The sequence below is a fragment of the Molossus molossus genome, unplaced genomic scaffold (assembly GCF_014108415.1).
Source record: "Molossus molossus isolate mMolMol1 unplaced genomic scaffold, mMolMol1.p scaffold_m16_p_23, whole genome shotgun sequence".
In the NCBI taxonomy this organism is placed as follows: Eukaryota; Metazoa; Chordata; class Mammalia; order Chiroptera; family Molossidae; genus Molossus; species Molossus molossus.
In genome coordinates this window covers 14,787,604-14,802,988 of record NW_023425359.1, presented here as the reverse complement: position 1 = coordinate 14,802,988, position 15,385 = coordinate 14,787,604, and the positions used below count along the sequence as shown (strand labels likewise).

The window sequence follows — 15,385 nt, the reverse complement described above, 5'->3', positions numbered from 1 at the left end:
GACTGAGAGGTCCCGGTTAGGTTCCCGGTCAGGGCACAGGCCTGGATTGCAAGCTCGATCCCCAGTAGGGGGCGTGCAGGAGGCAGCGGATTGGTGCTTCTATCTCACATTGATGTTTTTCTCTCTCTCTCTCTTTCCCTTCCTCTCTCTCTGAAAAATCAATAAAAACATTATTTTTAAAAGAGGCCATTTTGCCCTGGCCAGTTAGGCTAAGGGGTTGGGTTCGCTCACCGCTAGGGGCATGTATCTTGGTTGCGGTTTGTCCCTGGCCCCAGTTGGGGTCGTGCAGGTGGCAACCAGTAGATGTGTCTCTCTCACATCAATAAATCTCTCTCTCTCTCTCTCTCTCTCCCTCCCTCCCTCCCTCCCTCCCTCCCTCCCTCCCTCCCTCTCTCCCTCCCTCTCTATCTGAAGATAAATACAAAAAAAAAAAGTCCTCAGGTGAGGATAAAAAAATAAGAGAGACTTTTTTATTTTTTTTTTTTATCCTCACCCGAGGACATTTTTTCCATCCTTTGTTCTGATAGAGCGGAGGGAGAGAGAGAGAGAGAAACATCGATGTGAAGGGACACATCGAGTGGCTGCCACCCGCACAACCAACCAGGGCCGGGGACAAACTGCAACCGAGGTACGTGCCCTTAGCGGGAACCGAACCCGGGTCTCTCAGTACCGCAGGCCGACGCTCTAACCGCTGAGCCAAACCGGCCAGGGCGAGACCATTTTATTTTTAATAGCCCCTACTTCTTGGGGATGATATGTTTATGAGTTAAATGCTAAGCAGTGTCTGATGTAAATACACAACAAATAAGTGTTTAGATAGATGATTAATTAAGTAGACTTGTATTTTAGGAAGATCATTCTGGTATTAGATTAGAGTGGGGAATAAATTGGAGAGATACAAGAATAAAAACAAAGGTTTGAATGTCATTGTAGTGAGCCAGATGAAAAGTTTTGAAGATCTGTCCCAGAGTTAGATCAAAGAATAAAATGCTGAAAATATCTATGTAATTGACCATTCAAAGGGCACAGATGACAATGTTCTTTTAGATTTTGAAAGTCCAAGAAGTAGGAACCATATCTTCTAGTTTTTTTTAAATGCTCCGCAGGCCCTTGACAGTGTGCTCAGTAGTTAGAGCGTTGGATTCCTGGTCAAGGCCACATACCTGGGTTGCAGGTTTGATCCCCAACCCTGGTCAAAGTAGCATGGGAGGTAACCAATCGATGTGTCTCTCTCACATAGATGTTCTCCCCACACACACTACTCTATCTTAAAAAAAAAAAAAATCAGTGGAAAAATATCCTTAGATGAGGATTAACAACAACAAAAAAATTAAAATGCTCCACAGTGTTTATTCCCTCTCTTGGTAGAGTTGAGACTAAAATTTTGTTGAGTAATAGATTTAGAGTCTTCTGATTTTAAAATATTTATTTTTATCCATTCATCTACTGATGGAGAAAAAGCTGTGGTACGGCTCTGGCTGGTTTTGCTCAGTGGTTAGAGCGTCGGCCTGCCATCCAGAGAGCCCCGGGTTTGGTTCCCGCTAAGGGCACGTACCTCCGTTGCAGTTTGTCCCCAGCCCTGGTTGGTCGTGCGGGTGGCGGCCACTCGATGTGTCCCTTTCACATTGATATTTCGCTCTCTCTCTCTCTCTTTTCCTCTCTCTCCCTCCCACTCTATCTGAACAAAAAATGAAAAAAATGTCCTCAGGTGAGAATTAAAAATAAAAAAAATTTTTTAATAAAAGCTGTGGTACATATACACAATGGAGTACTATGCAGCTGTAAGAAAGAAAGATCTCTTATCCTTTGAGACAACATGGAGGGACCTGGAAAGTATTATCCTAAGCAAAACAAGCCAAACAGAAAAAGACAAGTATCATATGATCTCACTTATTTGTGGAATATAATGAACATAACAGTCTGAAGAACAGGGTAGACCCAGAGACGTGGAAGTAGCGTACAGACTGACAATCCCCAGAAGAGGGGGATAAACCACAGAGCTTACATGCATGTATGCATGACCAATGGACATGGACAGCAAAGCTGGGGACAGGGCGGGGAGGGGGGGGCGTCAATGGGGGGAAAAGGAGAAACATCAATGTGAGAGAGAGACATCGAGTGGCTGCCACCCACACGACCCCAACCAGGGTGGGGACAAACTCAGCAGGATATGTGCCCTCAGCAGGAACTGAACCCAGGACTCTCTGGTCCACAGGCCGACACTCTAACCACTGAGCCAAACCGGCCAGGGTGCATACATCCTTTTCAATGTGATGTCTCTTCGTATCCTTTGCACGTTTTCTAAATGGCCTTTTCGGTTTCTCTCATTGTTGAGTTTGGGGAGTTCTTTATATATTTTAAATATCTGTCCTTTGTCAGATATATGGATTAAAAATATTGTATCCCAGTTGGTAACTTGTCTTATCATCCTCTTAACAGTGTTTTTCACAGAGAAAAGGTTCTAGTTCTGATGAAGCCAGTGTATCCGTTTTTTTCTTGAATGGATTATGTTTCCTTTGTCATGTCTAGGAGCTCTTCACCAAGCCCTCATGCCCGAAGATTTTCTCCTAGTTTTTTTAATTCTAAAAGTATTATACTTTTATCGTTTACATTTTGAGTTCATTTGTGTATAAGGTATGAGTTCAGGTCAAGGTTCATTTTGTGAAAATACTTTTCTTCCCCTGGTGCACCGTTGTCAAAAATCAGTTGACAGTTGACAGTACTTGAATACTTGTGTGGATTTACTACGGGGTTCTGTCTTCTGTCCCACTGATCTACATGTCTGTCCCTCTGCCGGGCCACGTCATCTTGATTACTGTCACCATATAACCAGCCTTGCAGTCCGACAGAGTGATTCCACTCACTTTATTCTTTTTTCAAAATTGTTTTCATTATCCCAGCTTATCTGCTTCATATAAATTTTAGAATAAGCTTGACTGTATCTACAAAAACAAACTAACTGTAATTTTGATAGGCATTGCATTAAGCCTCTAGATCAATTTGGGGAGAATTGATATCTTTATTATGTTGCCTTCCGATCACGATCAGTGTATCTTGCTCTGCTAATATACTACACTACCCTGTACCTCTCAATACTGTCTACTGGGCTAATTCACTGTACTTGCCTCACAGACTCTACCTCTTTGCACTTTCTCCCTTCAGGAATCGCTTCTCCATGGGTCTCTCCAAGGTCCTGGAGGCAACCACTCTAGTGACAGAGATGCAGGAGGAGCTCCTGGTTGTGGGCCCTCAGATAGAGCAAAAAACCAAGGTGTGTGTCATTCGAAATTTCTCTTTAAGGTTTTATAGTTTAAGGTAGAACAGCGTTTGAAAGCAAAGGCTCTGATGCTCGGTCTCTTAGTCTGTGTTCTTACCTGCAAAATGAAGAAAACAGTAACCACCGCAAGAGCAAAATATTAGCATCGTTACCTTTTAATATTGAAACGTGATGATAGGTATGTGACTAATTGTGAAATCTCACGTAGAAGAATTCCATGGTTATTAGTCAAATCCACCTGGAATGTTCTGTGGTAACTTGCAAGCTGCTAAGCGCTCTAAAAATCATTACTTATCCTTACTCTGTGTGTGGTCTGAAGTGGTCTTTATTAAAGTCATCCTCGTTAGTCTCTTAACCTCTATTGCAAGTTGATTTTGACCAATTTTATAAGAAAATGAGCTATTTGAATTTCTCTTTAAAAAGATATATCTCTTAAAATTTATGCTAAGAAGAATTATTTGGTTCATTAGGAAAAAGAAATCTTAATGGAAAAACTACAGAAAGATTCACAAGTAGTTGAGAAAGTTCAGATGCTTGTTAAACAGGATGAAGAAATTATGGCAGAAGAAGTAAGAATTGTGGAAGATTATGCTCAGGTAAAATTAAAATATAATCAATAAAAATCACTTGGAGATTTGCAAATTTACTCCCTAATCCCCAAATGTAAAAGGTCAGGCCAACTGCTCTTAAATATATAGTGCTCCAACTTTGGATACTTTGAATAGTTATCCCAACAAATATTTATCGAGCACTTACTATGTGTATGACACTGTCCGTGAAAACAGGAGGTTTGAGGACACAGGGTCCTTGTACTTGAGAAACCTGTAAGGGAGGGAGAGATCAGCCCGTTCTGCTGACAGTGAACAGGAACTCATTCAAGTCAGAAATTCACGCGGCCTCCAGGGGGCGCCTGCAGGTGACGAAGCAGCTCTCGGGATTGTATCTGGTGTGTGTCACTTGTCTGTGGACTGAATAATTCTCTCTTTTCAAACTGGCCAGTTCCCGACCACACGCTCCGGTCAGAATCCCAGCAGGATCCAGTCTGGTGTAGCAAGTGACCAAATGCTCATCCCTGGTCTGATGGGTAGCCTCTCCTGCTCAGAGGAGGTGGACAGTGGAGTTTCATCTGTCTTTCATATGCAAAGATTTTGGTGTTTTTTTTAATCCTCACCCCAGGATATTTTTCTATTTATCATTAGTTAGAGTGGGAGAGGGAGAGAGAAACATTGATATGAGAGAGACACATCGACTGGTTGCCTCCGGCATAACCCAACCAGGGCCGGGGACAAACCACAACCAAGGTACATGCCTTTAACTGGAATCGAACCCACAACTCATTGGTCCGCAGACTGATGCTCTAACCACTGTGCCAAACCGGCCAGGGCATATGCCAAGGTTTTTAATCAGGCAACCCCATCAGTTAAAATATATAGATAAATATAAGCCTGTACCCCCAATATGTGTATATTTCTTTATTTATAAATTTCATCCTTGAGCTACTATCATTAGCTCATGTCCCAAAGCACAGGGAGAGCCCAGAGCTGCGGCATGTCCAGATTTCTTGTGCAGCGAATGTGAACACACATTTCAAATCGTCCTTTTGGTAATTTTCTGGCTGGCTTTTTGTCGGGTTTGATTAGATCCTCATTGTTTTTACCTTAGAACATGGCCGAAGAAGAGTTCATACCAGGGATAAGAGGAGTATCAGCCTGCGTTTTTCTCTCTTCTCTTGCACTTCTATTAGCAGCAGCAGCAGCAGCATCTGTAATCCAGGCTGCTCTCAGAAACCTTCCACAGCGACCTGTCCGAGGGCCAGTTTACTCCAAGCTGGGTGGCATTTAGGCACATTCCCTGGATGTGTGTGAACCGCAACACTTCCTCCCATGCTGAGCATTTCGGGAAGGGGGAAGCCACCACTGTCACCCCTTCAACTTGTGGGACATCCCCTCTTCCCTCCAGGGGCCACGTGAGTGTCACCGTGAGTTAACCAGTGACCTCTGCTAGGCCGACCACACGAGGGGCACAGTTATCCAGTATATTCAGTGTGTACAGCTTAATATCAGTCTTGAATGTTTTAGGCCAAAAGAAAATGGAGGTAGAGGAATTAATGCATTTTTGTTTTGCTTGGTTTTGGCTATACCAGAAGGGCTAATCTGGCCTTAGTGGTAAATCCAGATTTTATAGGACCTAAAGCTTATATAATTTTGAGGCCATCTATTTTGAAAGAATGCAGAATTACCAGTTCACAGCTAGCCATGAAAGCAAATATTTAGAATAAGGAAAGAAATCAAATAATATACAAAATTTTTAAAGCTGACAATTATTATAAACATCACAAAATTCTAGAAAAATAACAGTAATGTTAAGTAATCAACCCACCTTTCACACCCCATAATCCTTTTCTCCTGCATTTTTTCACTGCATACTCTGACTGCTTCTTTATCTGATAATGATTTTGTAATATCATTTATGAGAGAACCTTTAGTATAGTTTATCAAAACATGTTTTTCATTTTGATAGTTTAAAAAGTTTCAACTGCATAACTCGTCATTGATAATGTCATGAGCACTTTTATCAGTATTGTTTTGGAATTTGGTGTAACCAGCAATGATATTTCAAGATTTCTTGTCTACTGTTTGAATTGAGGACATTCATCAACCAGTTTTCCATCAATGTCTTCATTATAGATGTATTTATGTCAATATTTCTTGCAAACTCCACCAGAATCTTGACTTTTTCCAATGTGATCATATGATGCATTCTTTATTAATTTATTAAACAGACCAAGAACCAGATCATTACTTCTATCCTAAATTTGTTTTTCCTCTTAGTAAATTACTGCTTTTGGTATGGTCTGAAAATTTTTATTACATTTTGATCCTAATTTCTGTTCATTTTGACACACAGTCACTTTTGTTTAACATTCGACAAATTTTTGTCTTAATTATTTATTTGTAAATAACAATTAAAATTATAAAAATAAGATACCTTTCACATGTATCTATATAAAGAATGTAATTTCTCACTTACTTTGAGACATTTCAAAACATCTTGATTATCACCTGAAACCCCAGGGATTTTAGAAAACTCTATGTGCATAGCTCCCATCAAAAAGGGTGACTGTGCCCTGGCCAGTTTGGCTCAGCAGTTAGAGCATCGGCCCGTGGACCAGAGTGTCCCGGGTTCGGTTCCCACTAAGGGCATGTACCTCGGTTGCGATTTGTCCCTGGCCCCAGTTGGGGTCATGCGGGTGGCAACCAGTGCATGTGTCTCTCTCGCATTGATGTTTCTCTCTCTCTTCCTCCCACTCTATCTAAAAATAAATGCAAAAATGTCCTCAGGTGAGGATTTAAAAAAAGAGGGACTGTGCCCTGACCAGTTTGGCTCATCATGTACAGTGTTGGCCCTCAGACCGAAGGGTCTTGGGTTCGATTCCTGATCAAGGGCACATGCCTGGGTTGCAGGTTCCATTCCCAGCCCCAGCCGGGTCATGCAGGAGGCATCACAGCCCATGTGTCTCTCTGACATCAATGTTTCTCTCTCTCTCTCTTCCTCCCGCCCTTCCACTCTATCTAAAAATCAATGAAAAAGCCCTGGCCAGTTTGGCTCAGCAGTTAGAGCATCAGCCTGTGGTCCAGAGAGACCCAGGTTTGGTTCTCACTAAGGGCACGTACCTTGGTTGCAGTTTGTCCCCGGCCCTGGTTGGGTTGTGCGGGTGGCGACCACTCAATGTGTCCCTTTCACATCGATGTTTCTCTCTCTCTCTCCCCCTCCCACTCTATCTGAACAAAATATGGAAAAGTGTCCTTGGGTGAGGATAAAAAAAATAATAAAACAATGAAAAAAATATCCTTGGGTGAAGATCAACAACAACAAAGTGGGCGAGACTGTACATGTTGCACTGCCAAATATGCTCAGTAAGCATTGGGCTGCCATTCGTGTGGGTACCAGTGAAAATCTGACCGTGTACTTACAATCTTCTACATCCAACAAGTGGAAGGCTTCTCCACAGCCCGATTTTAGATGCTTACCTCATAAACCTTGTTTCTCCCCCACTCCCCACGTACAGAGCTGAGCACTTGGTACAAGTTTCCCTTATCATATGACCTCTGGCGCTGAACCTTAATGTCACGTCACCAGGAAAATTGGACCTTTTTGGAATTATTTCTAGAAGTCATTCCTATTGGAGATAGCTTGCAACAACTTAGTTATACAGAGAGTGACCGTGAGCAGTGTAAGTCCAGGGTGGGACAACAGTAGGTTTCCAGTTGTTCGTATGGAGAATGACACACTAATAAATAATAATACAGGAATAAACTCTGTTGCATGTACTCACAACTGTAAACCTGCTTTTGCCCCACCCTGTATAATCCTCGCTCAACTCCTTAACCAGACCCCAGCAATGTCCACCACCATTCCTGTGCCACCTGACGTCATAGGTCACCTGAGAAGGGCTGAGCAAAGTGTAGAGAGAAATTGTCTTAACTGACTGAAGTTAAAACGTCTTCCTTTTGCAAGTCTAAGAAAAACATATGACCCTACAAGTGGATTGGCCGAGCTTTTTCCGGGGCTTCTCAGGGGCCGGGGCAGGCGAGGGGCGCAGACCTGAGTAGCTGGGTAAGAATTCCCCCGGAGCTGAACGTTGTTCTACCACATTGAGTCTTTTGCTTCTCACAGACAACGTCTCGCTGGGGACTGACTACCTTTAGGACTATCACACACAGTTCCAACAGTATAAACGTGTGTGCATGCCTAAGTCATGCAGATGCATACGTTACGGGCATTATAAAAATGTCAAATTATATTTTCCAAGTTCAAAATATAAAAACTTTACATGCACAGCTGGACGCATGCACATGTGTTTGGGGGCTTCTACCTTGATTGCAGACAACCGCCAGTGAGCTCAGCAGTGTGCTGCCTGCCGTGAACAAGGCGACCGTGGCGCTCAAAGCCCTGGATAAAGCCGACATCTCTGAACTGAGGTGAGTTTTGTGAGTTGGAAAAGCTCTGAACAAAGTATAAATAAATACATAGCAAAAGCAACTAAGTCTATATTCCATTTTTAAATGGTCATTTTTACCCATCTTGGTTTCTTTAAATTTTATAGTATGTACGATATAAACGGTATCTAATCGATGTTGTGATACCATCAACTGTAAGGCATACCCGTGTTATATGCTACCAGGTAAACTATATGATGTGTCCTTGGTTATAAACTGAATCACAGTCTCAGAGATGTAAAAATGTGCAGCTTAGAACTGATAAAATACCGTGTCGCCTAGACTAGAGGAAAAGCCCCGGTGGTTATGTAAATGCCTGACCTGCGTTCCAAAGCTAAGTGGACAGCGTGTGCTGAGGCTTAGGCAGGTGGAGCCCTGTGGTAACGCACGGCCGATGCTGCGCTGCTGGCCATTGCCACCAGGTGGCACTATGGGAGGCACTTCCCCTTGCCCAGTGGTCATGGGGAAATCAATTCTGGGATGAAATAGGACGGTTCCTACTTTAAAGAACTCTGCAGAGAATCTTTTATAACAAAGAGAATTAGCCTCTAACTGAGGTGGTCCACAGATTTACGTTTTAGGCATTTTATCTTCCTAAAGCAAAGATACCCATATAGTAAAGATACCCCAACTCTTAAAGATACTCAAATAATGAAAAAAGCTATATATTGGCAAGTTGTTCTCCTTATCAAAATACTTGGTAACAAATCTGTACGTGTTGTCTTCTGAGATAGTTCGCAGGGTGCATTTGATTTTCAGTGAGTTGGTCGGGTGTTCACCATCTGTTACAGAGTGTACACGCGCCCCCCTTTCCTGGTGCTGACCGTCATGAACGCGGTTTGTATCCTCCTGCAAAAGAAACCGAACTGGACCACAGCAAAGTTGCTCCTTTCAGAGACTGGTTTCCTAAAAAGGTTGGTTAACCTTGACAAGGACAGCATACCTCAGAAGGTAAAAAGTTAATCGCTAATTAATACATAAGTGACACATCCGTGTGTATAAGCTGGAAGAGTCAATAGAAGTATTAAAGTTAGAATTCTGTATTAGAATGGGAAGACAGTGGAGAGAGTGAAAAGATCAGAGAGCATGCTGCATCTCCGAACGTCACAGGTTCTGAAAGTGTCAAGGAAAAGCAACATGTCGCCGAAATCAGAAAATGTCATATCTCAGAATCTCTTGAAATAATGAAGGCAGAGAAGAGGCCAGTAGGGGGAGAAAGGTTTTCTGGATGCAATGAATTACGTTATGAAATGCAATGAGTGGATAAATGTGTCTGAGATTTTGGGGTGTATAATTGACACATAGCATTGTATTAGTTTAAGGTATACAGCATAATGATGTAGTGTCTGTATATATGGCAAAGTGATCACCATAGTAAGTCACCACATGTTTTTTTCTTGTGATGATAACTTTTAAGATCTATCCCCTTAACAACTTTCAAATATACAGCATCATGTACATTACACCTCCAGGAATTACTTACCTATAACTAGAATCTTGACCCCCTTCACCCATTTCACCCACACCCAGCCCCCCTCCTCTGGCAAACACCAATCTGTTTTCTGTATTTATGGATTTTGTTTTTTGGGTTTGTTTTTTTTTTCAGATTCCACATATAAATGAAATTATACAGTATTTGTCTTTCTCTGTCTGACTGACTGCACTTAGCATAATGCCCGCAAGGGCCATTCATGTTACCATAAATGGAAGGACCTCCTTCTTTTTCTTTTTTTAATATTTTTTAGTTATTATTATTATTATTATTATTATTGAGAGGAAAGGAGAGAAAGAGAGAAACATTGATGTGAGAGAGAAACATGGACCAGCTGCCTCCTGCACACCCCTGACTGGGGATCGAGCCCAAAACCCGGGCATGTGCCCTGACAGGGAATGGAACTGAGACTTCCCAGTCCATGGGATGACACTCAATCCACTGAGCTAGACCAGCCGGGCAGATTTTCTTCTTTATAATGGCTTAATGTAATATTTCTATATGTACCACATTTGCTTTACCCATTCACTCATCATGGGACACTCAGGTCGCCTCCCTGTCTTGGCTATTGTGCATGTGCTGCAGTGAACCTGGGGGTGCGTGTATGTTTTCAAGTTCGTGTTCTTGTTTCCTTCGGCTAAATACTCAGAGGTGGACTTGCTGGATCATACGGTAGTTCTGTTTTTAATTTATTGAGGATTCTCTCTACTGTTCTCCATAGTGGCTGCACCAGTTTTCATTCCTACCAACAGTGCCCAAGGGTTCCCTTCTCTCTACGTCCTCTCCAACATTTCTCTCTCCTCTTTCTTCTATTAGCCACACGAGGAAGGGGTTTACAGCGAGACTGTGTCTGTCTCTGCTGCCCGTTTCGGGGTGGACTGTCTCTCTCTTGCCCGTCAGGGAAGTCACTCGGGTAGCTGGGCTCTTTTAGGGACCCGTGTTGCAGAGGCCGCTGCAGGTTTGGGAGGAGTTACGTTCGAGATCTTCCTGTGTCACCACCATGAACCTGCTCTGCGAGACTGATGTTTGTGTGCTCTGTTTCGGTACATGTGCCAGACACTGTTCTGAGCACTTGACAGCAGGGATGTACGTGGAGAGATGGCGGACTGATTGGAGCACAGGAAAACTTGAAAGAAAACAAAGTAGTTTGGGCACCTAGTGAAGAGCTTCGCTGGAGCAGATTAATGCAGAAGACGGTGGCTCTCCTGCAGGACTTCGAGGCAGACCAGCAGGGCCAGAGTGCCGAGGCAGCAGTGGCGTGGGTGCGGAGTGGGCCAGGCCGTGCTGGACAGCGAGCAAGGGGAAGGGCAGGGTGGGCAGAGTGGTGCAAGGTCCTGGACCCTGGCACTGTGGCTTGAAGTATAGAAAAGCCAAATGCCACTGATGAGGCCACGATCCCAGTGACATTTGTAGCCACCAGAAGCTGGAAGAGGCGAGGAACAGATTCTCCCCTGAAGCCCCTAGAGGGCAGACCGTTGTATCTGCACCTCGATTCGGATTCTGGTCTCCAGAGAGGAAATTGCTGTTAAGTTACCCGGTTCGTGGTAATGTGCTACCATGGCCACAGGAAATGAATACAGAATTTGGTACCAAGAAGTGGTTGTTGCCATAACAAATACCTAAAATTGTGGAAGAGGAACTGGATAGTGTTTAGAGGCTGGACAAATATCAAAACTAAGATATTATATAGGAGCTGAGCTAAGAGCTAAGTTTAGGGGAAGAACACATGGATCTGTAGACATGTGCATGGCCTGTCCTAGGCTGAAGGACATTAACTCATTCAGTAAATATTTGTGGAGCATCTTCCTTGTAAGAGACATTATGATAGTTTACAAGACTAGTTCACTCCTTGATGTTATGAAGCTTACATTGTAACAGGGAAGACAGACATTAAATAGCTAATAATATCAGTGATTAGTAACAATGATGATCTGTGCTCTGAGAACATATAGGGTAGTATCTGTACAAGGTGAATTATTTTTAGCAGAATGTTAGTGTTGATATCCTTAGTATTCATGAATGAACTGCAACAACTTCTCTCTCTGAAGCATTCTTGGCAAAAAGGATTCCCTGTGGTTTGTTTAAATAGATCTTTCAAGCTAAAAATAATAGCTCATCTAAAGAAGTGATTAAAAGCCTAACAGTATTTTATGTGATAATAAGAACACCAACAATAATTGAGAATGGACCACCTGCCATCTAAATCATTCAGCAAAATGGTTCTGTTCTTTCAGGCAAGAGAGAAAATGCCTGATTGGACAGGAAAGGAGGAGAGATCTGAGAAAGATTTTTTCTGATTACGGTTCCCACAAATAGATGAGAAATACTACATATCTATCTCTAAACTAGACTGTGCCGTTAGATGAAGTGGATCTAATGGCATGTGACACCACAAAGCTGGGGGATATCCTCCATGAGCCCATGTGCCCCAGGCCACACCACCATCACTGACTAGCTAGACCTTTGAGTAGGGACTGTGCGCTGCCAGTATCTCTCTGGGGAACAGAAGGTAGAAGATGGTGTTCCCACTCACCTCGCACTGAGGTGCACAGGAAGACCTCAGACCTCCATGTACACCAGAAAGTTTACCTATTTTATTTTTATTTTAAAATGGAGTTCCTTTAAAAAAAAAAAAAACTAGAGCAAAGCTATTGTGACAATGATAGCAATAACAAGACATCTATTACAGAGGCTAGTCCCCTCTTTGAAAGTATTGGTCCCTGAGCTACAGCCAATTTGTACATGGGTGTGTGACTTTATTCTACTGTTGAGTAGTTGGGTGTTTCTTATATGAAATAAAATTTCGTGCTAATGTAGATTGAGGAAAACTTCAACAGTATTTATTTCTCATATAGTTCGTCAACTGTATTCTCTCTAGGTTTTCACGAAACTGAAAAAAATTTTAATCATACCCGATTTCAACCCCCAAAAGATTGCTCTAGTGTCTGTTGCTTGTTGTTCCATTTGCGAGTGGATTATAGCTTTGAATGACTACAATGAAATGCAGAAGGTATGCTTTTCCTCCTTCCTGTCCAAAACAATTTGGAACTGACACATCACAGGGACTAAATATCCAGAAATCATTTTTCTTTAACAATACTCAAATGAACATCTATGGAAAGAATGCCTAGTGAAAAACGCTTTAACCAGACATGGTAATTCACACAGATATCAAGTACTCCTGTCAAATCCTTTTCTTTATGGCAACTATGCTATTGTTTTGTTTTGTTGGGTTTTTTTATTTTTTTAATTTAGGGAGGGGGAGAGAGAGAGAGAGAGAGATCAATTTCTTTCTTTCTTTTTTTAATTTATTTTTTTCTTTATTGATTTTGAGAGAGAGAAGGGAGAGGGAGAGAGATATAGAAACATCGATGAGAGAGAACATCGATTGGCTGCCTCCTGCACGCCCCTCCTCCCGGGATCGGGCCCACAACCTGGGCATGTGCCCTGACTGGGAATCGAACCAGTGACCACTTGGTGCATGGGTCGACACTCAACCCCTGAGCCACACCAGCTGGGCGCTATTATTTCTTTGTTTTAATTTGTTTTACCATGTTAAACTACTTTATATTTCTTTTGTACACGTCATTCTAGGAAACTTCATTTTAAGAGTTGACACTTCTTGCCCTGGGCGGTTTTGCTTAGCAGCTGGAGCGTCAGCCTGCGAACCAGCTTACATTCCCTCTGCAGAGAGTTCCAGGTTCAGTTCCCACTAGGGGCACTTACCAAAAAAAAAAAGACTTGACACTTCTGAATGTTGTTTATTTTTAACATAAGTGGCATTTTAAAAAGTGAACTTGACCTTCTTTAACACTGAAATGTTGTGACATTTCTCTTTAAGCTGGTGGGCCCTAAACAAATCCAAGTAGCTGAAGCTCAGAACGTTCTAAAAATTGCACGGCAAAGGTTGGCTGAAAAACAAAGAGGATTGCAGCTGGTAAGAAATATTGTAACTTGCTAAACTGTCAACACCTTTATGAACTAGACCAAAAAGATCAGGAGAAAATCATTATCTCCGTAGAATTTATCAGTTTAAGATAAAATGAGGATAATAATGAAGATAAGATTAATTATATTTAAATAATATAAATGTAAAGGTCTTAATACCTGCCATATAATAAAACAATAATATTAATTATTGTTATGTTAATAATATATTAATTTAGCATTTTACCAAATTTCTCCCAGGAGCTATTTATAACTTTAGCCTATCAACGAATTACTCAGTATCCATTTGTGTTGTAAAAACTGTGTTTAACCTGTTTATATCAATTACTTTGTTGCTTTGTAAAGACATGGTTATTTTTTTCTTCTTTATTGATTTTATTTTTTTAATTTTTTTTTTTTTTTTTTTATCCTCACCCAAGGACATTTTTGCATTTATCTTCAGACAGAGTGGGAGGGAGAGAGGAGGAAGAGAGAGAGAAAAACAGCGACGTGAGAGAGCATATCGAGGGGTCGCCACCCAAACGACCCCATTGAGGGCCAGGGACAAACTGCAACCAAGGTACATGCCCTTAGCAGGAACCAAACCTGGGACTCTCTGGTCCGCAGGCCGACGCTCTAACCGCTGAGCCAAAGCAGCCAGGGCTCTTTATTGATTTTAGAGAGAGAGGAAGTGAGAGGGAAATAGAAACATCGATGAGAGAGAACATTGACTGGCCACCTCCTGCATGCCCCCCACTGGGGATTTGGCCCACACCCTGGGCATATATCCTGACTGGGAATCGAACCAGCCACCTCTTGGTGCATGGCTCGATGCTCAACCACTGAGCCATACCAGCCGGACAGACATGGTTATTCTTTAAATTAAAATAGATTATCATTATGAGAACTAGAACTAGAATTGAGATCATCAAGCCCTGTCACATACCTTTTGAGAGTGGATAAGGTCTTCAGAGATGGCGATCCAGAGACAGAGTCAGCCCAGTGACTGCCTTTCTTTGGCCCCTGTGGTCTTTCTCCCTACCCCTGCAGTTTGAAGAAGCTGTCATATTTTTTAAATCTGGGGATTTCATTTAAAAATTGAATTTCTGCCTTCTCTTGAAAATTCAGAAGATATAGCAACTCTGGGCTAGTATTCTCACTAGGCTAGAATAAGACCTAAGCCTACTTCAAGCATTTATATTACCTGCCTGACTCCATAGGTATTTCTTGCAAACTCAGATCTATAAAAAGTACTGGACATTTTTTGAAGGTATTTTACTCAATTCTTCTAATGTCCATGATTTTTTGCTTGTTTTTAGTATTTTTATTTATTCAATAAGCATTTATTTATAATATTGTTCTTTTGGTTGTGTTATTATTAAATGGTTATCAAGAAAAAGGTAAATTGTGAATTCCAGTCAGAATTACATTTCCTCCACATTCCCTCCCAGCTCTCAACCACAGGCTTCATGAGAAATGTCTAATAATTGAACTGATTGAACTTGAGTATATTTAAAATGAATATTTTTACTCTCATATTTTAAAACTGAGTGTAGTAGTTAGCTGCATTGGTTTTAAGGCCTTCATTGAAGTTTTCTCCTCTCCCATTTTAAAAATTGGTATTTGTTCACCTGGACCTAGGATAAAAAATATTTCTGGAAAAAAACTAAGGAGTTGGGGGTAGATAGA

The 15,385-nt window shown here is 41.8% G+C and overlaps 1 protein-coding gene across 1 annotated transcript in view; it reads left to right on the top strand.

The window, feature by feature from the left end:
* DNAH14 (dynein axonemal heavy chain 14) overlaps positions 1-15,385 on the top strand; it is a 114,731-nt gene that overhangs the window by 54,736 nt on the left and 44,610 nt on the right. Inside the window, exons 20-25 of the mRNA XM_036277765.1 lie at positions 3,163-3,271; positions 3,748-3,873; positions 8,165-8,259; positions 9,069-9,228; positions 12,648-12,779; positions 13,611-13,706. Coding sequence (XP_036133658.1) covers positions 3,163-3,271; positions 3,748-3,873; positions 8,165-8,259; positions 9,069-9,228; positions 12,648-12,779; positions 13,611-13,706 — 718 coding nt within the window. The remainder of the gene's footprint in view (positions 1-3,162; positions 3,272-3,747; positions 3,874-8,164; positions 8,260-9,068; positions 9,229-12,647; positions 12,780-13,610; positions 13,707-15,385) is intronic.